This window comes from Clarias gariepinus, chromosome 12 (genome assembly GCF_024256425.1).
Source record: "Clarias gariepinus isolate MV-2021 ecotype Netherlands chromosome 12, CGAR_prim_01v2, whole genome shotgun sequence".
Classification (NCBI taxonomy): domain Eukaryota; kingdom Metazoa; phylum Chordata; class Actinopteri; order Siluriformes; family Clariidae; genus Clarias; species Clarias gariepinus.
The window spans coordinates 29440190-29464124 of NC_071111.1; the positions used below are offsets into that span (position 1 = coordinate 29440190).

The 23935-nt window shown below is 37.3% G+C and overlaps 3 protein-coding genes and 1 long non-coding RNA gene across 4 annotated transcripts in view; 1 reads left to right on the top strand and 3 right to left on the bottom strand.

Moving 5' to 3' along the window:
- Positions 1 to 23935, bottom strand: part of LOC128534555 (NACHT, LRR and PYD domains-containing protein 12-like) — a 140636-nt gene that overhangs the window by 59201 nt on the left and 57500 nt on the right. The gene's annotated exons all lie outside the window — the stretch shown is intronic.
- Positions 1 to 23935, bottom strand: part of LOC128534130 (NACHT, LRR and PYD domains-containing protein 12-like) — a gene marked incomplete at its 3' end in the record, with an annotated part of 189959 nt that overhangs the window by 6682 nt on the left and 159342 nt on the right. The window lies entirely within an intron of this gene.
- LOC128534538 (NACHT, LRR and PYD domains-containing protein 12-like) overlaps positions 1 to 23935 on the bottom strand; it is a 57797-nt gene that overhangs the window by 4996 nt on the left and 28866 nt on the right. The window contains exons 4-7 of the mRNA XM_053509005.1: positions 16476 to 16649; positions 15862 to 16035; positions 11424 to 11597; positions 3462 to 3635 (exon numbers count right to left, since the gene is read on the bottom strand). Coding sequence (XP_053364980.1) covers positions 3462 to 3635; positions 11424 to 11597; positions 15862 to 16035; positions 16476 to 16649 — 696 coding nt within the window. The remainder of the gene's footprint in view (positions 1 to 3461; positions 3636 to 11423; positions 11598 to 15861; positions 16036 to 16475; positions 16650 to 23935) is intronic.
- Positions 20348 to 22066, top strand: LOC128534564 (uncharacterized). The gene is made up of 4 exons (XR_008361486.1): positions 20348 to 20495; positions 20686 to 20799; positions 21667 to 21874; positions 21961 to 22066. It is a non-coding gene; the product is annotated as an uncharacterized LOC128534564 (long non-coding RNA).

Consider the following 23935-nt stretch of genomic DNA (forward strand, 5'->3'; position numbering starts at 1 on the left):
ATTTGAACACTTACCAGGGGTAGAGACTATGATGGATGAGATAATCGTGTGGGGTTCTAACCGGCAGGAGCACGATGCACGATTGAGGAAGGTCCTGGAGCTAATAAGACAGTCAAATCTGAAATTGAACAAGGAGAAATGTGAGTTTGCAGTCAAGAGCTTAACATTTGTTGGGGATGTTTTGTCTGAGGAAGGGGTCAGGCCAGACCCAAGAAAAACTTCAGCAATAGTCAACATGGAACGGCCTCAAAATAAAGAAGAAGTGAGGAGATTCCTTGGAATGGTCACTTACTTGGCCAAATTCATTCCCCAGCTGTCAACACATTCTGCTCCACTCAGATGTCTCCTCGAACAAAAGAATGAGTGGATGTGGGCTCACGAGCAGGAAAAGTGCTTTCAAAAATTGAAGCTCATCATCACAGAGGAGCCAGTGCTCAGATATTATGACCCACACAAGACCACACGAATCTCAGCAGATGCCTCACGATACGGCCTAGGCGCTGTGCTTTTGCAGCAACATGGAGAGAGCTGGCAACCAGTGGCTTATGCTTCAAGGGCCTTGACGAGTGCAGAAACCAACTATGCACAAATCGAAAAGGAACTTTTGGCTTGTACATATGCCTGTGAAAGGTTTCACCAGTATGTCTACGGACAGTCCTTTGAAGTGGAAACAGACCATAAGCCACTGGTGTCCATAATGTCCAAAGCCTTAAATGACTGCCCAATGAGAATCCAACGAATGCTCATCAGACTCCAAAAATATGAAGTCAAAATGATCTACACACCAGGAAAGTTCATGTTTGCAGCTGATACACTCTCTCGGGCTGTCGACAAGCATGAAAGCCTTATCAGTGAGAAAGGTGCAGACATACAAGCGTATGTTGACATGATAGTGACCTCTCTTCCTGTGTCCCCAGAGAAAACCGAACAAATTAAAAATGCAACTGATGCAGATGAAACAATGACACAACTCAAAGAGACCATACTGAAAGGTTGGCCAGAAAAGAAAAGTGACTGTCCAAAGCAAATTCAAGACTACTGGTCATGCAGAGCTGAACTTTCAGTAGTGAATGACATCATATTCAAGGGAAACAAGTTTGTCATCCCTGCATCGATGCGCAAGGAAATGCTGCACAAGGTTCATGAGGGACACCTAGGTGAAGAGAAATGTAAGCGCAGGGCCCGTGACGTAATGTACTGGCCAAGAATAAACCATGAAATCAGTCAGACTACAGCTTCATGTGAAATATGTCTCACATACAGGTCTAGGCAACAAGCAGAGCCACTCATGCCTCATCCAGTGCCCGATTATCCATACCAAAAGGTTGGGGTAGACCTGTTTGACTGCAATGGTAAGAGCCACATTGTAGTTACTGATTATTTCTCCAACTATCCAGAAGTTGCAACACTTCAGGTGACATCTAGTCAGGCTGTCATTGCTTTCCTGAAGACAGTCTTCGCAAGACATGGAGTTCCATGTGAAGTGTTTTCTGATAATGGCCCACAATTTTGCAGTAGGGAGTTTGATGCCTTTGCTAAAGAGTGGGGATTTCAACACACTACCTCGAGCCCAAACTACCCTAGGTCCAACGGGCTGGCAGAGAGTTCTGTAAAGATTGTGAAGGCTCTCATGAAGAAGAGTCATGATGGAAAGACAGACTTCAATAAGAGCCTAATGATTTACAGGAGTGCTCCGCTTCAAAATGGGTTGTCTCCAGCCCAAATGCTAATGGGTCGACGGATACGCACTAACTTACCCATTCACCAGGACTTGTTGACACCTGCAGGAGCAAACAGAATCAAAGAAGCAAAACAACAACTCAAAAGCAAACAAAAAGAGAACTATGACAAGAAAGCAAAGACCCTGCGAAAACTCAAGCCTGGAGATCAAGTTCGTATCCTGAACCATGCAACAGGGACATGGACGCGACAAGGTTGTGTTGAAAGAGAAATACAAGATTATGACCGAGAATGGTGCAATTCTAAGAAGGAACAGAGGGGACATAAGACCACAAGTCACTGTTCAAGATGTCGAGTCGCTATCAAATGAACATGATGTGTCTCAAATTTCCACAAGCGAACAGGTTGACAAATGTTCTGTGGATTATACTGACTCTGATCTGACAAAAGAAGTTACTGCTTCACCTGGGAAGGGTTGCAGACAAAAACGCACTGTTAGACCCCCTGAAAGGTTAATTGAGATCTGTTAAAAAAAAAACAGATTTTGGCATAAGAACAAATTGATTGAACATAAGATTTCAAAGGGACGTTATTTACATTTAAAGGGGGGAAGATGTGATGTTATGTCCGATAACATTTAGAGTTCCGGTTCGGTGTTTGAGACCGGACAGTTTTTGATTGATGCACCAGACTAAGAAGTGGAATACAATGTGTGTGCTTATGGAATAAAAACATTATAAGTTGAAGCAAGTCGTAGTTCCGGGGCATTAATAACGTAACAGTTTGTAAAATAAGCTCATTAATTGACATGGAGATTTAATATTTACATTTACATTTGGCAGACGCTCTTATCCAGAGCGACTTACATTTTTTTTTATCTCATTATACATCTGAGCAGTTGAGGGTTAAGGGCCTCGCTCAAGGGCCCAACAGTGGCAACTTGGTGGTTGTGGGGTTTGAACCTGGGATCTTCCGAACCGTAGTCCAATGCCTTAACCACTGAGCTACTCCTGGCTAATATATCATTATATAACCAAATATCATTTGACAATTCTAATTAACAATGTAAGCAAAATAATCAAACTGAGAGTTATATTTAGTTTCTCTTATCTATTGTGTACAGATTTACCGAAATAAATGAGATTTATTTTATTGCAGAATCAAAGAAGTAAAAGTCAGAATCATGATAAAAACCAAATACTATCATGAATTAAAAGATACACCACAAAAACAATAGGACACTTATTTTAAAGAAAATTAACATTCATGTCTGTTTTAAGCCAGAACACTTGGTGATAATTTGTTGGTAAATTAATTTTTCCTGTATTATTAAACACATGGAGTGCAACAAATGTTCATAAATTGAGTTTATCAGCTTTTGCAGACTTAACTTTACAGAAAATGAAAATTCTAAAGGAAAATGATATAAAAACAGAAAATCAGAGGTGCTGAACCTTTGTGCATTTTAAAGTGTGTCTGGTTACATATTCTGCCTAATTTAATAAAGTGTGTGAGATTAACACTCGTCAGTTTTACATGGTATTTTGTCCTCCTCTCTAAACCAGGTGTACATTAGCAGCGTGTGTGTTGGGAGCAGGTCCCAGGTCCCCAGTGTTCATGAGAGCTACTTTTGACTCACCAGTGTGGACTGATTTCTCTCTGTGGGGACTATGCAGTCTTTGTAACAAAATCTAACAGCATTCACACACTTTATTGAGAAGATCAGACTGTCAGTAATCAGACTTTTTATTCTAATTAATGTTCTTAAAATAGAATCTTACTTCAGTGTCTCCAGTTTACAGAGAGGATTCTCCAGTAGAACAGAGAGACACTTCACGTCTGAGTCTCCTAGTTTATTATAGGACAGATCCAGGTCTCTCAGGTGTGAGGGGTTTGATCTCAGAGCTGAAGTCAGAGCGGTACAGCCTTCACCTGAAACACCACAACGGTCCAACCTGTAGAGACACAATGACACACACTTTAACAACAGATTATCTTGGTTTAAGACTTACTTTAAAGATGATGTTTGTAAAATGAGCTCATTATTCACAATGACATGGGGATTTAATATTCAACATACAAAGAACTTTATAAATCTCACAGGGAAATTGCTTAAATATCACCTGATTATTCTAATTAACAATGTAATTAAAGTGATAATACATGAGTGTTATATTTAGTTTCTCTTCTCGATTGTGTATGAATTTATGATAATGCTAAATCAAGGAAGTAAAAGTTAGTAATAAAAGGAATCGTGATACAAATTAAAAAAAAAAATAAAAAAAAAATTAACATTGATGACTTTTTACCACCAGATGACTTGGTGATAATTTATTGGTAAATAAAATGTTCCTGAATTATAAAACTCATGGAGTGTAAAAATGTCTACAAATTGTGTTCATCAGCTTCTGCAGGTTTAACTTCACAGAGAATAAAAGTTCTACAGGAGAATGAGATGAAAACAGAGGATCAGACGTGCTGAGCTTTTTGTGCATTTTAAAAAGGATTTGACAAAAAGTGTGGAAAAATCAGAAGTGTGTCTGGTTACATATTCATATAATAAAGTGTGTGAGATTAACACTCATCAGTTTTACATGTTATTTTGTCCCCGTCTCTAAACCAGGTGTAAATGTTGGGAGCAGGTCCCAGGTCCCCAGTGTTCATGAGAACTTGAGCTACTTTTGACTCACCAGTCTGGACTGATTTCTTCGCAGTTGTGATATTTTATGTACATTATTTTAATTGTAAACCTGCACTGTGATCTCCTCTCACACACACACCTGTTGATCCTGTTCTCACCTTCAGCTTTGTGTTTCTGTCTGACTGTGTTTGAGTCAGTAAGTTTATTTATAGGTATTCTTTATTTATAACAAAATGTTTAATTATACAAGACCATTTTTTATCTTAGTGACAAAACTATTGAAAATTCAATAGACAAAAGACTATAAAAATCATACACACTATTTTGTACAATCCATTATTTCACTTAAGTGCCTTTAGCTTTGATTATGATACACAATGTGGTGTTTAGTTCATGTTTAAAAATGATTCTTTATGCTCCCAGAACCACTCTTTTAAAAGTTGAGTCCTGAAACCCAGATTATAACTTGAAGCCTTTTTTTCTGATTAGCCTCCCTGATCTCTTAAGGCTACACAGCTGTTAAGTCCCAATCCCTTGGGTTGTCCTCACATTGTGTGTGTGAACATGTTCTTGCTTTTACTATTAAACATAGCCGCGGGTTCTACTATTGTTTTTAATAATTTGTTTTCACTAAGGGCAGCACGGTGGTGTAGTGGTTAAGCACTGTCGCCTTGCAGGGTCCGGGTTCGATTCCCAGCCAGGGTCGATTTCTGTCTGTGCGCATGGAGTTTGCATGTTCTACCCGTGCTTGGGGGGTTTCCTCCAGGTACTCTGGTTTCCTCCCACAGTCCAAAGACCTGCAGATTAGGCTAACTGGTGTTCCCGAATTGCCCATAGTGTGTGATTGAGTGTGTGAGTGTGTGTGTGTGAGCCCTGCGAAGAATTGGCATCCTGTCCAGGGTGTACCCCGCCTCGTGCCCTAAATCTCCTGGGATAGGCTCCAGGTTCCATGTAAAGACGATAAGTGAGTGTTTTCACTAAGTGTTTAAGTGATCTCCCAACACATTAATTCACAATATTTCTCTGACTGCATTTATTTCTCAGAGATGTTGGTTCACTACGACCCTTTCAGGTTTTAATAATGCATTGGACAGTTTTTAGCCCAATTTTAGTAGTTTCAGCTCGTCCTTAGTTGTTTTCTTTGCTTGTCCAGAGTGTCACAAGGAGACGAGTTCATTTACAATCACTCTCATCAACTCATTTGTGACATTTTGTAGACTCAGTCTGACTCCCTGTCTTCTGACTTCACATGAATTTTTTATCAACACTTTAATGAAAATAAAACACCCTTTAAACCAATGGAAAAAAAAATCAGATTATATAAAATATATTGACATTTCGTAAGATTTAAAGATTTTTTTGTCAATAAATTATTATTAATGTCAATAAAGGTTTTATTTACTAATCTGGTAATCTGATATCTTGAGAGAAATGTACAAATTAATGTTAAAGGGATTAACAAATCATTCTTATACGTTTGCAACATTAATTAAAAGAGGTTTTTACTTACGTCAGTGTCTGTAGTTTGTAATGTTCGTCATCCTTAAGAGCAGAGAGACGATTCACTCCTGAGTCTCCTACATTATTATAGGACAGATCCAGGTCTCTCAGGTGTGAGGGGTTTGATCTCAGAGCTGAAGTCAGAGCAGCACAGCCTTCATCTGAGACACCACACCACTGCAACCTGTAGAGACACAATGACACACACTTTAACAAATGTTTATCTTGGTTTAAGACTAACTTTAAAGATGATGTGTTTGTAAAATGAGCTCATTTTTCACAATGACATGGGGATTTAATATCACCTGATTATTCTAATTAACAATGTAATTAAAATTATTAAACTGAGTGTCACAACTACAAATTGAGTTCATCAGCTTCTGCAGGTTTAACTTCACAGAGAATAAAAGTTCTACAGGAGAATGAGATGAAAACAGAGGATCAGAGGTGCTGAGCTTTTTGTGCATTTTAAAAAGGATCTGACAAAAAGTGTGGAAAAATCAGAAGTGTGTCTGGTTACATATTCATATAATAAAGTGTATGAGATTAACACTCATCAGTTTTGTTATTTTGTCCTCGTCTCTAAACCAGGTGTAAATTAGCACCTAATCAAAAACCACATTATTTTAGTTATATCTGTATATTAAACATACAGTAGTGATGGTGCACTGTGATCTCCTTTCATACACACACCTACTGATCCTGTTCTCACCTTCAGCTCTGTGTTACTGTAGGAACGTGTTTGAGTCAGTGGGTTTATTCAGAAACTTAATGACAAAATGTTAAATAATACGAAACTGTTTTAGGATCTTAGTGAAATAACTATTGAGGAAAACTGCATGGTTTTAATCCTGCTCGTCATGTCTACAGCTGCTTTCAGCGACCCTGTTTATAACAACTAGACAGAGACACTGAAAGAACATTCACTCACAGAATAAACAGATTTTTGTTTCCCCTAAAGCAGTGTTTCCCACATCAAGTATACAGAGCTTGTAAACTGTACATTTGGGTTTTCTGATATGTAGAATTAAACTCATCATTACTTTTAGAAAATATACATTTTATTACAACTATGACAATACAAAAATGTAGAACAAAAAAAAATGCATATTGATATACAGTGGTGTGAAAAACTATTTGCCCCCTTCCTGATTTCTTATTCTTTTGCATGTTTGTCACACTTAAATGTTTCTGCTCATCAAAAACCGTTAACTATTAGTCAAAGATAAAATAATTGAACACAAAATGCAGTTTTTAAATGATGGTTTTTATTATTTAGGGAGAAAAATAATCCAAACCTACATGGCCCTGTGTGAAAAAGTGATTGCCCCCCTTGTTAAAAAATAACTTAACTGTGGTTTATCACACCTGAGTTTAATTTCTGTAGTCACCCCCAGGCCTGATTACTGCCACACCTGTTTCAATCAAGAAATCACCTAAATAGGAGCTACCTGACACAGAGAAGTGGACCAAAAGCTAGACATCATGCCAAGATCCAAAGAAATTCAGGAACAAATGAGAACAAAAGTAATTGAGATCTATCAGTCTGGTAAAGGTTATAAAGCCATTTCTAAAGCTTTGGGAGTCCAGCTAACCACAGTGAGAGCCATTATCCACAAATGGCAAAAACATGGAACAGTGGTGAACCTTCCCAGGAGTGGCCGGCCGACCAAAATTACCCCAAGAGCGCAGAGACAACTCATCCGAGAGGCCACAAAAGACCCCAGGACAACATCTAAAGAACTGCAGGCCTCACTTGCAAAAACGGCCTGCATGGCAGATTTCCAAGGCGCAAACCACTTTTAAGCAAAAAGAACATTAAGGCTCGTCTCAAATTTGTTAAAAAACATCTCAATGATTGCCAAGACTTTTGGGAAAATACCTTGTGGACTGACGAGACAAAAGTTGAACTTTTTGGAAGGTGCGTGTCCCGTTACATCTGGCGTGAAAGTAACAGCATTTCAGAAAAAGAACATCATACCAACAGTAAAATATGGTGGTGGTAGTGTGATGGTCTGGGGTTGTTTTGCTGCTTCAGGACCTGGAAGGCTTGCTGTGATAGATGGAACCATGAATTCTACTGTCTACCAAAAAATCCTGAAGGAGAATGTCCGGCCATCTGTTCGTCAACTCAAGCTGAAGCGATCTTGGGTGCTGCAGCAGGACAATGACCCAAAACACACCAGCAAATCCACCTCTGAATGGCTGAAGAAAAACAAAATGAAGACTTTGGAGTGGCCTAGTCAAAGTCCTGACCTGAATCGTATTGAGATGTTGTGGCATGACCTTAAAAAGGCGGTTCATGCTAGAAAACCCTCAAATAAAACTGAATTACAACAATTCTGCAAAGATGAGTGGGCCAAAATTCCTCCAGAGCGCTGTAAAAGACTCGTTGCAAGTTATTGCAAACGCTTGATTGCAGTTATTGCTGCTAAGGGTGGCCCAACCAGTTATTAGGTTTAGGGGGCAATTACTTTTTCACACAGGGCCATGTAGGTTTGGATTTTTTTTCTCCCTAAATAATAAAAACCATCATTTAAAAACTGCATTTTGAGTTCAATTATGTTATCTTTGACTAATAGTTAAATGTGTTTGATGATCAGAAACATTTTGTGTGACAAACATGCAAAAGAATAAGAAATCAGGAAGGGGGCAAATAGTTTTTCACACCACTGTATATTATGTCCTTGATGTAAAATGTATGTTTGCTGACCAAGAGGGTTTTCATCACGGGTCACTTAATTTAAGACTGTATAGTTAATGGATGCGTTCTTCTTCTTCTTATTATTATTATTATGGTCACACGTGATCTTATAAATCTGTTCCATTTCTTGCCTATATGATCCTTTTTACAATTTTTGCTTAGTCATGTGTGTATAGTTAGTTACAATTAAATTTACATTGAGTTCTTTGTATTGAAGATTATATTGTGCTGAAAAAATTAATTCTTTATTGAACAATCCTGACTCATATACAGTATATTTATTAAAACATAATAATGCAAAGAATGGCTAAAAATGCTTTGGGGTTTCAGGGCTAGGGCTCTCTGACAAACAGTGCCGTCTACACTAAAGAAATTTTTATATTTATATAAGAATATTTTTATATACTTTATCATATATGAGGAGGGTTAGTAGGTTGGATCTCTGAAATGTGAAATTAATAGAAAATAAAATAAATCTACATATTGTGTTAAATGTCATATATATTTGTTGTTAGTTGTGTATAATAGACCACTTTTGTGCTGCAGGTAACACGGCCCCGCTGGCTACGACCACAGGTATATCTCACACCCGTGGGAAAATTATTTTAACTTACTGCCTTAATAAAGTGCCCAGGGAAGTTTCACTTTTAATTAACCATGTGTTTAATGAAGAGATGTAGATATGTAGGTTGCTGATGATTATACTCCATTACAAAATTGCTTTGTAAAAAGATTTCATTTTGAAATCTAGCTTCTTTATTAAAAAAAAAATTCAACCACCAGTCACATCATACAGTCCACCCAGGTGTCCCTAGTTGATCACCACGGCTAACCTTTTACACATGTGTACATCTTAATAATTCATTTATTAAAATTAAACTGTCAAATGGGAAACTTACTTTACATTCTGTACAAATATCATTACAATATACAGAATATACAGAGTTTAGCAGTGTGTGTCAATACTTAATATCTTTGTCAGGTTGGGTGACATTTTGTATAACTTGGGGTCTTGATTTGCCAGATTTTGCTGGTGTCTGTTATATTGTTGATCAGCTCTTTCCCTTATGTCATTTCATTCAGGGTCCCTGCTCATCTGCGTGAACGTGCATTAGGCATGCTGCAGGGAGGCATGAGGACTGCTGATGTGGCTAGGGCGATAAATCGCCATGTCCGCGCCGTGAGACGCCTAAGACGGCGCTACAGGGAGACAGGAAGGACGGCTGATCATCCTCGCGGTGGAAGACCACGTGTAACAACACCTGCACAGGATCGGCACATCCGAATATCACACCTGCGTGACAGGTACAGGATGGCCACGACAACTGCCCGAGTCACACCAGGAACACACAATCCCTCCATCAGTGCTCAGACTGTCCGCAATAGGCAGTCCATGAGGAGGAGATGCACTGCAGTACTTCAAGCAGCTGGTGGCCACACCAGATACTGACTGGTACTTTTGATTTTCAGCCTCCCTTCATTCAGGGACACATTGGGAAACATTTTTAGTTTATGTCTTATGGTGTTGACTCTTTTAGTTGTTATACAAATATTTACACATTAAGTTTACTGAAAGTAAAAACAGTTGAAAGTCAGAGGACGTTTCTTTTTTTGCTTAGTATATATATTTTTTCCCGCTCAGTACCTTAGTCAATGTTACTATTAGAATTTATTCACAAATTTTACATTTTGTCCCTTCACATAGTTTTAAGGTCTACCTTCAGTCTGAAACACAAACGGGTGCCTGTTGAAATATCTGAGGTTTGTTTATAGTCATTCTGGTGTTAATGTGTTGGTGTGTTTCTATTATTCTGGCCGTAAGAGAGCAGTTATACTGGAGTGTCACTCTGACGTCAGAGTTCCAGTAAAGTTTCATAGAGAGAGGAGCATTTCAGGGATTTTAAATCCTGAAGGATCACTGATGGACAGAGTCCCAGAATGCATTGCTGTTGTACAACAGGTTTGTGTTGTTTTGGAGTTTTTGTTGAAATATTGTACAAAAACATAAACATATAGTGTTGCGCATAAAAGTTAGAAAAACAATGTTGTGAAGGGAAATAGGATTGTTTTTGTGGCGTCCATCAGCGAGTAGCATGTTTCGACAGAACACCAGCTATGTGATGACAAGCATGACTGTTAGGGAAGGGAATCACTAGTTGAGTGCACCATCTGTAGGATTATAGAGGAACTGCAACATATTACTGTCTCAAATGCAAACATATATAAATAATTTTAAAATAAGTATTTACAATAAATAGATTTGGCAGTCAGCATGGCGATACGTATATGGACTGCTGCATAAAAGAATCATGATACGTAACTGAATTTATTTATTTTCATCATCTCTAATGACGTTAGTGGTTAATATCTGTGCAAAATTGATGCTTTGGAAACAGTTCTGTATGAGCGGAGTGTAAGAACAAACAGGTTAGAAGACTGGACTAATTAAAGAACTAAAGCTGTGCTGTTTTAAGATAAAGAGGAAACAAGTTAAACCCCACTGGTGGATAATGGGGCAGTGGTGGATCAAACAGTTACTGATTGGAAGGTCAGGGTTCAAGTTCAACCATCATAGTGTGAAATACACTTTTACTGCCATTATATATTTAATGCATTCTTTGGAAAAAAACTTTAAAAAAAAAAACATATATTATTTTAGTTATCAGTGGTAGGTTTCTCATCTGCCATGCGGAAGGCCTGGGTCTTCAATTCCCAGCCAAACCCCAAACCCCAGCCACTGGATGCAGTGCTGGTCCCAAGCCCGGATATAATGGGAGGGTTACGGCAGGAAGAGCATTGACATTGATAATAAACCTAAAACTTCTGCTTAAGTCTCACTATTAGAGAATGTGTCTTACTGAGGAGCAGGTCATGTGACTCTCAGAGAGATGATCTTACCTCAGTTTCTCCAGTTTACAGAGAGGATTCTCCAGTACAGCACAGAGACACTTCACTCCTGAGTCTCCTAAATGATTATGGGACAGATCCAGGTCTCTCAGGTGTGAGGGGTTTGATCTCAGAGCTGAAGTCAGAGCAGCACAGCCTTCATCTGAGACACCAGACGACTCCAACCTGTAAAGACACAATGACACACTTCACTCTTTTGATCTCAGGCAGAGGAGCAGCTCTGATTTTGCTCTGGTTGTAGACAGTTTGTCTTGTTGTGGACTGAGGAATAGGGAGGCTAAAATGGGATTCAGGATTTTTCTCCACTGAAATTGTGATCCACATGATTCTCATGTTTTTCAACCAAAACTTTTGTTGCACTCAAGTTAAAAAAGAAAAGAAAAAAGTGTCTCTGTGTAACAGCTAAAATCAACACGTCAGGTTTATTTTACTAAAACAGTAAGTTATATCCCAATTACAACTGTACTGTACTGTACACACCTGTCTCTATTCACACAGTAGTATATATGTTAGTGTGTGTGTGTGTAAGAAATTTACCTTATTCTGATAAAAAAAATAACACAAACTAACACATGCAGTGATAAAGTCTATACTCGCTGCTAAACGAAAGAACAGAAGAAAGTGTAAGAGTTTGACGCGTGCGCATGAAAAGGAGCCAATCAGAAACAGGTTGTCAGCATGTACCCCCTCCAGCTTCTGATTGGCTGGTACTGTCCCTCCTCTAGCATCTGATTGGATGAAATTACAGTGTGATCTGAATGCAGGGAAACACATGCACGTGAATCTCCGTCAGAAATGAGATGCGTCTGGATTTTTTCCCTGATCGTTTATTATTATGACCTGGAGGTGGATTAGATCATGTTTTGGTATTACTGGTTTAATATATATAATATAATCTTACTTCAGTGTCTCCAGTTTACAGAGAGGATTCTCCAGTAGAGCAGAGAGACACTTCACTCCTGAGTCTCCTACATGATTATAGGACAGATTCAGCTTTCTCAGGTGTGAGGGGTTTGATCTCAGAGATGAAATCAGAGCAGCACAGCCTTTAACTGAGACACCACAACCATGCAACCTGTAGAGAAACACAATGACACACTCTTCATCAACAAATGTTTATATTGGCTTAGGATTTACTTAAAAAAAAAGTGTTTTAAAATTAGTTTTTAAGATCCTTTTAAAATCTTTTACTTTAGAAAAGGATATACAGTAGTGTTTTACAGCTTTTTGCTCCAATTTATGAATTTGGTCAATAAAGAGCAAGACGGAGGTGACTGTGGTGAAGACAAAGCTTCCCGAGATGGCATGAGGAAGAAACCACTGAGAGGAACCAGACTTAGAAGAGAACCAATGCATATTTGTGTGATACCAGAGAGTGCAACAATAAATAATTCCTGCTATGTTAGATGATTAAAACGGTTTAGTCCCAAAACGCCACAAAGCTAAAATGTCCAAAGCTATTTTTAAGGTTAATAAATGCAAATTTTATTTGTCACATACACAGTACGATATGCAGTGAAATGCTTATACGACCGCCTGTGACCTTAAAAAAACAAAACAATTAACAAGAAATAAAAAAGAGAAATAGAAAAGAAGCAAAAAATAAATAAATAGCTTAACTATAAGACAAGTAGAACAAAATATAAAAAAATTTAATAATATATAAGTATAAAACCTATATGTCCAGAAGTGTGCAAATGAGCAATATGTGTGAAACTGTCCTAAATAAAGTGGGAAGGCGAGCAAGAGGGTCGTTCTGAACATTTTCTCCAAAAAATCTAATAGTAAGCAGCGTCAACTGGCCCATGGGGGAAATCTGGGTGTGAGTGATGTTGAACCTAAAACCTCTGCTTCAGTCTCACTGTTAGAGAATGTGTGTTACTGAGGAGCAGGTCATGTGACTCTCAGAGAGATGATCTTACCTCAGATTCTCCACTTTAAAGTGAGGATTCGCCAGTACAACAGAGAGATCCTTCACTACTGAGTCTTCCACTTTATTCCTGGACAGATCGAGTGTTTCCTGGGTCAGATGCACTTCTCTCAGTCCTGAGGATTCTGAGCTGAACAGTGACACCAGAGCTGACACACCGTCCACTCCAACTGAACCACAACTGATTCTGGGAAAAAATAAAAGGGACTAACATTATTTGTGATTGTATAAATAGGTTTAAATCATTTTAATTTCACATCATTATTCATTATTATCATCACCAATCATTATTTTCATTTAAATCAGTAAAGGGTCGACTTTTATTGATGTCACTTACAATATCCACTAAACCTTGTGCTTTTGTAAAAATAAAATAAACAGGATTCGCTTTCAGTCGTCTCAGTCTCCAGCAATATCTTTCTGAAACACGTCGCTAAAATGAACTCAAACTCTACAAATACTGCACACACACACACACACACACACACACACACACACACACACACACACAGAGACACGCACACACACACACACACACACACACACAGACACACACACACACAGAGACACGCACACACACACACACACACACACACACACACAGACACACACACAGATTGAGTTTTCTGAGCGTTTGGAAGATGTTGCGCTCTACAGAATGTTCTGGAAAGTGGGAGGAGTTTAGCTTTTCCTCAGAACAACACTGACTCAGACAGAGAATGTGTGTGTTTTAAAGATTGTTTTTTGCTCCAGCTGATGTTTAAAGTGGATGGACACACGATAAGTCTCTGTCTGCACCTGTGACAGAGTGTGTGTGTGTGTGTGTGTCTGTGTGTGTGTGTGTCTGTGTGTGTGTGTGTCTGTGTCTCTGTGTGTGTGTGTGTGTGTGTGAGTGTGTGTGTGTGTGTGTGTGTGGAAATGCAGGTGTGTGATGTTCACTTGTGTCTTCAGTTAAACTGGAGCTGCTTTTCGAGTGTAACACAGAGATGTATGACTGTGTGTAGGGTGTAAGTTTCGGCTTTTACAAACATAACACCCTTTTTCCATCGTGCACTGGTTCCTGTCTGCACTGTTTGATCCTGAATGTGAGTTTTTTCACGGCCGTGTTCATGTCATAAATGTGTCTCTGTGTATAAGATCATCTGTGTCCCTCTCCACTCAATCCTGGACATTTTTATTATTTTATAACAAAAACTCAAGGCTACAAGATCCAGTTCACAAAAGTGTATGTGTGTGTGTGTGTGTGAGTGTGTGTGTGTGTGTGAGTGTGTGTGTGAGTGTGTGTGTGAGTGTTCTCCAAGAAGCACATGTGTGATACAGTGTATATGATACTCGGTACTCGTGTGTTAAGACTTGCTTGGTTTCCCAGTAAAACTTCATTCGGAATTTTTGTTAGTCTTGCGGAACACTCGCAAACCGCGTTACTCACAATCCAAGGTTCCACTGTACATCTCCAAACTACAAACTCGTACATACATGCTGTATTACTGTAGCCCAGTCTGTGCTGAAAACAGTGTGATTAGACTTTAACCATGAATATGTAACTGAAAAATACACAAGTGTCTGGACACGTCAGAACCTCTTTAGGGCTCCAAAACCCCCACAGACCCCTAAAGGTTAAGTAAACAAATATGTTTTGCAAATTTTTGCCTTAAGAGCTAAAATTTAGCAAGAAATTTGTTTCGGCATGTGAAGCATTTTCGGTATACAGTACGAGTGACCGAGCCGGTTGCACGTACTTCCAGTAGCTGATCAAAACTTATCTGCATCAGTGGAAATCCAAGTGAAGCGAGTTTATATATTTTTTGGATTTATTTTTTTTTTTTGTTATTTTTAGCAAGATTTAGTGATTTAGTAGCATCATGTGTCCCAAGAACATTTGTGACACTTGTATTAATTAATCCACAGACATTACAAAACACAGTAGTTTTATCTCGTCTGCTGGTTATAACAAAACCCAACACGAATGACACACAAACACTCAATATACCAAACCTAAATGTGTTTTATACAACACTGACCCTGCAGTGCACAAAATACCACTATTTACAACTATATACAAAACATTCCGGTGTGTTCGAAATCGCTGTCCTGTGACACTGTCTCAAAGGTGAGAACCGTAAAAAGACAGAAGGATTCACAGATTCCACAGCGCTGGGCGAAAAATGGTGACTAAAGAAATGTGTATAAGCAACAATGGTGCGTTGGCCTCTTGGTGTATTTGCGGCTTCTCTCTAAACATGGTCATCTGACCTCTCTGTGTCACCAGGATTCCACTCGGGATTTGGACAGAACGTTTTACAAAAGTAAAAACTAAAACACAATCGATAAGAACAGATTATAAAGTATACAACGGGATATAAAAAATGATCAGCAGCTTAATAAAAGCGTTTATGTTGGGAGCAGGTCCCAGGTCTCCAGTGTTCAGAAGAATTTGAGCTACTTTTGACTCACCAGTGTGAACTGATTTCTTAGACTGTGAATTGTTGGTTATCTTACCTCAGTGTCTCCAGTTTACAGAGAGGATTCTCCAGTAGATCAGAGAGACACTTCACTCCTGAGTCTCCTACATCATTACAGGACAGATCCAGGTCTCTCAGGTGTGAGGGGTTTAATCTCAGAGCTGAAGTCAGAGCAGCACAGCCTTCATCTGAGACACCACAATTATACATCCTGTAGAGACACAATGACACACACTTCACTCTTGATCTTATACAGAGGAGTAACAGCACTGACACTGATCTGGTTAGAGACAGTTTGCCTGGTTGTGGACTGAGGAACACACACCAAGTCATTAGAATTTACTTACTTACAGTCTCAACAAAAACTAACAGCATTCACACTTCCTTGAGAAGATCAGACTGTCAGTAATCAGACTTTGTGTCTATTTTATAGAAAAAGATCAGACTCTAATTATCTTTTGGAGAAGTTGTTATCTCACTGGTTCATGTACGTTTTAAAACCCAGACTGTGAATGTGTAAATGATTTATTCAGTATTGACCAGAACAAATGTGTCTGTGTTTTATTTATACACAATGTGTTTGTTTATTATTATGATAAGAATGCAGATTAAATCATAGTTTATTATTAATGATTTATAATAGAATCTTACTTCAGTGTCTCCAGTTTACAGAGAGGATTCTCCAGTAGATCAGAGAGACACTTTACCCCTGAGTCTCCTACATCATTATAGGACAGATCCAGGTCTCTCAGATGTGAGGGGTTTAATCTCAGAGCTGAAGTCAGAGCAGCACAGCCTTCATCTGAGACACCACAATTATACAACCTGTAGAGACACAATGACACACACTTCATCAACAGATTATCTTTGTTTAAGACTTACTTTAAATACGATGTGTAAAATGAGCTAATTATTTGCAATAACATGGGGATTTAATATCACCTGATTATTCTAAGTAACAATGTGATTAAAATTATCATACTGTCACAGCGTGCGCCTAAATCTGTTATTTCTCCTCGTTCACTCCTTAGGCTCCCTACGCAGGTGGCCTCCCCTTCCGCAGGTGTGCACTGCCTCCAGAACTGCACGTGCACACCCTCTCTCTGTTCTTCCCTTTTATACTTCCTCCCTCCTTTAACCCTTTCCTACCCAATTTGTCCTAAATAAGACGACCCTTTCACCTGTAAGACCTTGCCTTGAGCCCATGCAAGTATTAACCATTCATTAATTAAAAAATTAATGTAAAAAAAATATATATGTTTTTTTACAACCAGATGACTTGGTGATAACTTATTGGTGAATAAAATGTTCCTGAAGGTTTCCTCCCAGCTCTATCTGGGCGCGGCCACAGACAGTCCCTTTCTGAAGTCCATTGGCTGGGATCAGGGGCTTTAACGCGATACACTCTGCGTCCTTTTCCTCTTTGGCAGTGGGGATGAGAAGGCGGGCTCTAAGCAGGAGCAAAGATGCCGCGGGAGCTTGTGCAGTTCTTTTCCCGCACTGTCCGCATCGCAGAGATGAAAAAGGCGTCATTCTGGTCCTCTTGGGCGCACAACATCGTCCTGTTCCATGTCACTCTCCGTATAGCTCCACCGCACAACTCTTTGCTTTGTTTCCAGACCTCGGATTAAACTAGTAACACTGGTTAAATATTCTGCCTAATTTTATAAAGTTTGTGAAATTAGCACTCTTAATTATGTGCTATTTTATCCTCCCCTCTAAAATTAGCAGCGTGTGTGTTGGGAGCAGGTGCCAGGTCTCCAGTTTTCATGAGAATTTGAGCTACTTTTGACTCACCAGTGTGGACTGATTTCTTTGACTATGGATTGTAGTTTATCTTACCACAGTGTCTCCAGTTTACAGAGAGGATTCTCCAGTACAGCAGAGAGACACTTTACTCCTGAGTCTAGTACATTATTAAAGGACAGATCCAGGTATCTCAGGTGTGAGGGGTTTGATCTCAGAGCTGAAGTCAGAGCAGCCCAGCCTTCATCTGAGGCACCACAATTATACAACCTGTAGAGACACAATGACACACACTTCATCAATAGATTTTAATCTTGGTTTAAGACTTACTTTAAAGACGATGTGTTTGTAAAATAAGCTCATTAATTGACATGGAGATTTAATATTTACATTTACATTTGGCAGACGCTCTTATCCAGAGCGACTTACATTTTTTTTTATCTCATTATACATCTGAGCAGTTGAGGGTTAAGGGCCTTGCTCAAGGGCCCAACAGTGGCAACTTGGTGGTTGTGGGGTTTGAACCTGGGATCTTCCGAACCGTAGTCCAATGCCTTAACCACTGAGCTACTCCTGGCTAATATATCATTATATAACCAAATATCATTTGACAATTCGGTAACACTTTATAATAACTACACCCTATGAATCATTAGTTAAGCATTGGTAAATAGTTAATCAATCATTTATAAAGCATTGTTCCTGCATTAATAGACATTAGTAAGCAGTTTATAAATACAGCTATACATGCTTTATTCTTGCTTTGTAAGCATCTATATAATATGCGTAATAATTGTATTTTCATACTTTATTAAGGATCTGTTAATCATTTCTAAATTAAGCATTACATTATTTAAAAACCGATTAGTTAGTAATTGTAAGTGGTTCATGAGATCATTTAGAACGTGTTAGTAAATGATTCATAAACCATTTGAATGCACATTTATACATCTTATTATTCAGACATATATTAACAGTTTGTCAGTGTGTTAATAAATGCTTTATTAACACACATTCCTACTGTAACTCATAATTAATTTAGGTAGTTATAAAACATTTACTAGCTGTCAGTTAATGGTTTTTGTGAGCTCATCTAAAGTGAGGACTATTTATGCCTTGTAAAGGGTTTACAAATGAGATTTAAAGGCACATTTATCTTCTAAACAGAAAAAGGAAAACACAACACAGAGGGAAACATAGAAATATTTATTTCAAGATGCAAAAGAAATGAAACCGTACAACTGTATCAACAACCAGTACCAACAACGGATTATAAAATACAACAAATAATATTTTTATAAAAAATAATGATAATATAAAATATTTCAAAACTTGAAAAAAACTACTTCAGTATTAACTTTTAAACATCAGTGAACAGCAGTGCAGACCGTACATAATTTTGGTGAGTTCACTTCCGTTTAAGGGGCAACAGCCTTAAGGGCTTTAATTCTATTCTCAATTGCTGAATTATCATTAATTGCGGCAGCACACTGTGTGGCAAATGCACTTATAGTTTAACCTGACTGCTGTGGTTTTTAAGAAGATCCTTAAATTTGTCAGGTGCAGCAATGTATAGCTCTGCGATTGGAGCATTGACTGCTACTGTGTTCCGGTCCACGCCAACACGTTTGAAAGCAGCTGACATGGTCCCTCCTTTACTGAAGTGCCGAAGAATTTTTTTGTAACGAGACACCACCTGCTGTGGTGTTTGAGCTGTAATTCAGAGAACACAAAATTATTGTTAGTATTTGGTTTTGATATTCTTACACACCAATTGACACACTCACACACCTGACTCTGACTCTGACCTTATACCGGCGTGCGGTAATAGTATTATTTTTTATTTGGTATAAAATTTTGATATGTGGATCTGATTTATTTTTTACACAGTGCTTTAGCTAACCAAAGAATACTTCTCTTAAAGGAATTTGTTTTATGTAGTTTACTGTATGTTCTTCCAGAGTGAAGTAACTGGTTCCTTATGAAATTATAATTTAATGCAGTATATGCAGCTTATTAAGTCACCCTCTAATTTGTTTTAAGTCTTTTACAAGGATTTAACAAAACAAAAAGTGTTAAAGCTTATGTAGATGGTCTTCCAGGTTATTCCTCTAAATCCCCAATGCAATTTTTTATTTTTATTGGAACCAGCCAAGAGAAACAATTGTACAGCAAAAATACACTGCCATTAAAAAATTGGGAGCAGTAAGACTGTATTTTATTTTCTTAAATAAGTCTAGGGTTAATTATAATAGTAATAATATATTTGATAATAATAAACCTTTAAATGTATGTTCTAATATAATATTTTATAGAGATTATGTAGGGGGGGCAATCCGTGGCAGGGGGGCATTTTAGCGCATAACACCGGCATCTAGCCATAGCTTGCTAGCCATCAATAACGTGTGCCAGTAAACAGAGTAACATACTCACCACTAGTGCCACTGACGCACGTCTTCTCCAATCTCCACGTTGTCATTCTTTTTGCCCCGGGTCCGCACGCATTTTCGACTTCTGTTGGAGTTCTCCATGTTAGTTAAAACACTGCTGCTGCACAATTCCTTTGTCCCCCGTTGATGACGTGTGAACACGGAACTTTTCCCTTGTCCCGTATTGATTACGCATGAAAGCGGGAGCGCAATTTCTCCCGCTCCGTCAGATCAAAAACTAGCTATTGCTCTACATTCACTTTCTAAAGTAATCGTTTAATTAATAATAATAATAATAATAATAATAATAATAAAAAATGAGCAGATTCACCCGGCTAAAGAAGCTTATTAACAAACCCAGCTCTATAAAAAACACTCTGAAGCTTATTAAGTGGCTTCAGAGAAGGAAACTGCTAAAAACAAAAATGAAATGCAGAATATGCCATCAGAACATGAAAATGAAGAAAAGGGCAAACAGTGGAGATCAACATGCTTGGTAAGTAAAAAAATAAAAATAAATATATATATATATATATATATATATATATATATATATATATATATATATATTAGTTTATTAAATATTATATATTAATTATTATACATTTTATGATATATATATATATATATATATATATATATATAGTTTATTAATATGTCAATATTTATTTAATTGTTTACAATAGGATTTGTCAACAAGCAGTACATGAGGGAAGGGCAAAACAAATGTCTGTCAGGCACAAATCAATCTTCAGTGGATCAAAGATCTCCTTCAGCAAGTGGATGCAGTTCATGTACAGGTAGTAATATAAATATGTACAATGATGGCCAAAATTATTAGAACCATAGTGTTTTTACCAGCTAAAAAATGGTGTCAGTAGGAAATTTCAGTTTACATTTCCAAACATTAATTTTGCCATTAATTGTAATAATCCAGTGATCCATCCATTTTTGTTTTGTCTGACAGCAGCCAGTGCTCCACTCAGAGATCTTATCCCATCATCATCATTTTCCAGTCCTTCAGGAATGACATGAAGAAACAGAACAAACTGAGACAGACTAAACCCAGAAGAACTGTGACAATGTTGCCAAGATGCTTCAAGAAACCTACCTGCATACTGCAGTACTGTTAACAGTTTTATGCATTTTTTTTTCATTCATTCATTTAAAACAACTTTTGCCTTTGCAGGTAAGTCTCTTAAAGCATCTTGGAGACATTGCCACAGTTCTTCTGGATTTAGTCTGTCTTTTGTTCAGACTAAATACAGTTTGTTCTGTTCTGGATGATAATGAGAACAGATCCTGTGTGGCTGTTGTCAAACTCTTTGTGCAAACAAAAATCACACTGGATTATTACAATTAATGGCAGAATAAATGTTGGAAATGTAATCTGATATTTCCTACTGACACACTACAGCAAACAATACAAATAACTGACCTTAAACCATTTTAGCTGATTAAAATGCTAGTGTTCAAATAATTTTGGCCACCACTGCATATCATAAACTCGCTTTGTTGCCATTCTCTTAATAGAATAATATTATCTATAATAATATAATAATATCTCTGTAATAATAATAAGAGGAAACATTTGTATAATGCGTATAATGTCAATTATTTTACATAAAGGCATTCATTTACATTACATGTTCTATTTGCCCATAAAGGTTTTGTCAGGGTCTACGGTTACGCCAGATAGACATGATGGATGACAGAATTGCAAGTAGTTCAGCTACTCTTACTAAAATGGCAAAGAAAATAAGGGAGGTCTGTGTCACAGCAGTTGAAAGGATGAGAAGGCGTACAGGCCAGCAAATCGGTGGAAGAAGGGAGTTTGTTGTGATCGACGAAAGCCATTTTCGTCACAAAAGAAAGGTATGTTATAGCAATAGTTAATGTAAATAAATGTGTAAAATGGCTATTTTTTTATGTCTGTATTTGTTGTGTTTTTTCTCCATTAGTATGGTAAAGGAAGAATGGCTGGAGGGTGGAAAAGAAAGAAGTGGGTTTTTGAGATGTTAGGTGTGAAATATCATCAGCAGCAAAAATCTAGAAAACCTATTCTACGTCTTCTGGAGAGGAGATCTCGAAGAGATCTAGTGCCCTTGGTTGCGCATCATGTGAGGCCTGGGTCATCAATTATCAGTGACGAGTGGCGTGCTTATCGCATACTCCCTGAACTAGGGTACAACCATCACACTGTCAACCACAGCAGGTGGTATGTAGATCCCCACACTAGTGCCCATACCCAACATATTGAGAGGGCCTGGAGATCCTACAAGGAGCAGATTTGGAGGCTTAGAGGAAATCGCACAGAGAGTTTGCTTTCTGACAACCTTGCAGTGATTGAGTGGAATGAATGGCTGGCAAAGAAACACTCTGATGGTGCATTTGGCAGATTGATTCATGACATTTCAAGGAAGTACAAGTAGTGAAATGTAATAGTTTGAAATGTAGATTTTTTTTGTTTTATTTTTATTTTTTGCTTTTATCAAAATTTTGTGTGGCTTTTTTGCCACTTCTTTGTGATTCACTGTTTGCACAATCACCCAGCCATGAAACAAACTTTTTTGTTGTTGTTGTTGTTGTTAATTTAGTTACTTTTGTTGCTTATTTAGTTAATTTTTCTATTTTATATCTGATACTGCAGAAGTATATTTTAAATTTTATTTCATTCAAACATTCATCAAGTGCATATTTGTAGTTTCATTTTTACAGAGGTTTATTTTTCATATTATATCAAATTATTTTATATTAATTTATATGTACAGTTGTATGGTTTATTTATTTTTTTGCATCTTGAAATAAATATTTCTATGTTTTCCTTTGAGTTGTGTTTTCCTTTTTCTGTTTAGAAGATAAATGTGGGTTTAAATCTCATTTGTAAACCCTTTACAAGGCATAAATAGTCCTCACTTTAGATGAGCTCACAAAAACCATTAACTGACAGCTAGTAAATGTTTTATAACTACCTAAATTAATTATGAGTTACAGTAGGAATGTGTGTTAATAAAGCATTTATTAACACACTGACAAACTGTTAATATATGTCTGAATAATAAGATGTATAAATGTGCATTCAAATGGTTTATGAATCATTTACTAACACGTTCTAAATGATCTCATGAACCACTTACAATTACTAACTAATCGGTTTTTAAATAATGTTATGCTTAATTTGGAAATGATTAACAGATCCTTAATAAAGTATGAAAATACAATTATTACGCATATTATATAGATGCTTATAAAGCAAGAATAAAGCATGTATAGCTGTATTTATAAACTGCTTACTAATGTCTATTAATGCAGGAACAATGCTTTATAAATGATTGATAAACTATTTACCAATGCTTAACTAATGATTCATAGGGTGTAGTTATTATAAAGTGTTACCGAAAATTCTAATTAACAATGTAAGTAAAATAATCAAACTGAGAGTTATATTTAGTTTCTCTTATCTATTGTTTACAGATTTACCGAAATAAATGAGATTTATTTTATTGCAGAATCAAAGAAGTAAAAGTCAGAATGATGATAAAAACCAAATACTATCATGAATTAAAAGATACACCACAAAAACAATAGGACACTTATTTTAAAGAAAATTAACATTCATGTCTGTTTTAAGCCAGAACACTTGGTGATAATTTGTTGGTAAATTAATTTTTCCTGTATTATTAAACACATGGAGTGCAACAAATGTTTATAAATTGAGTTTATCAGCTTTTGCAGACTTAACTTTACAGAAAATAAAAATTCTAAAGGAAAATGATATAAAAACAGAAAATCAGAGGTGCTGAGCCTTTGTGCATTTTAAAGTGTGTCTGGTTACATATTCTGCATAATTTAATAAAGTGTGTGAGATTAATACTCGTCAGTTTTACATGTTATTTTGTCCTCCTCTTTAAACCAGGTGTACATTAGCAGCGTGTG